The sequence below is a fragment of the Buceros rhinoceros genome, unplaced genomic scaffold (assembly GCF_000710305.1).
Source record: "Buceros rhinoceros silvestris isolate BGI_N320 unplaced genomic scaffold, ASM71030v1 scaffold34800, whole genome shotgun sequence".
NCBI classification, from domain to species: Eukaryota; Metazoa; Chordata; class Aves; order Bucerotiformes; family Bucerotidae; genus Buceros; species Buceros rhinoceros.
Window position 1 is genome coordinate 12,711 of NW_010390755.1, and position 213 is coordinate 12,923.

General features: G+C 70.4%; 1 protein-coding gene across 1 annotated transcript in view; it reads right to left on the reverse strand.

The window, feature by feature from the left end:
* The window catches only part of LOC104495987 (cryptochrome-2-like), a gene marked incomplete at both ends in the record, with an annotated part of 6,663 nt that extends 6,464 nt beyond the window's left edge, over positions 1-199 (reverse strand). The window contains one exon of the mRNA XM_010139045.1: positions 48-199. Within this exon, the coding sequence (XP_010137347.1) occupies positions 48-199 (152 nt within the window). The remainder of the gene's footprint in view (positions 1-47) is intronic.
* Positions 200-213: the final 14 nt, after the last annotated feature.

The following is a 213-nucleotide window of genomic DNA, read 5'->3' on the forward strand; positions in this document are numbered from 1 at the left end:
ACCCCGTCGGACCCAGCCGCGGCCCGGCGCCTCCTCAGCCCACTCACCGCCAGCGGTTGATGCCCACGGCAGAAGAGGCTGCGAACCAGGGGTCCAGGATATACACGCAACGGAGGGAGGCGGCGTCCCGCAGCGCTTCTTGCAGTGCTGGGTTGTCGTGGAGACGCAGCCCGCGGCGGAACCAATGCACCGAGCGGCAAACGACCGGGGCGG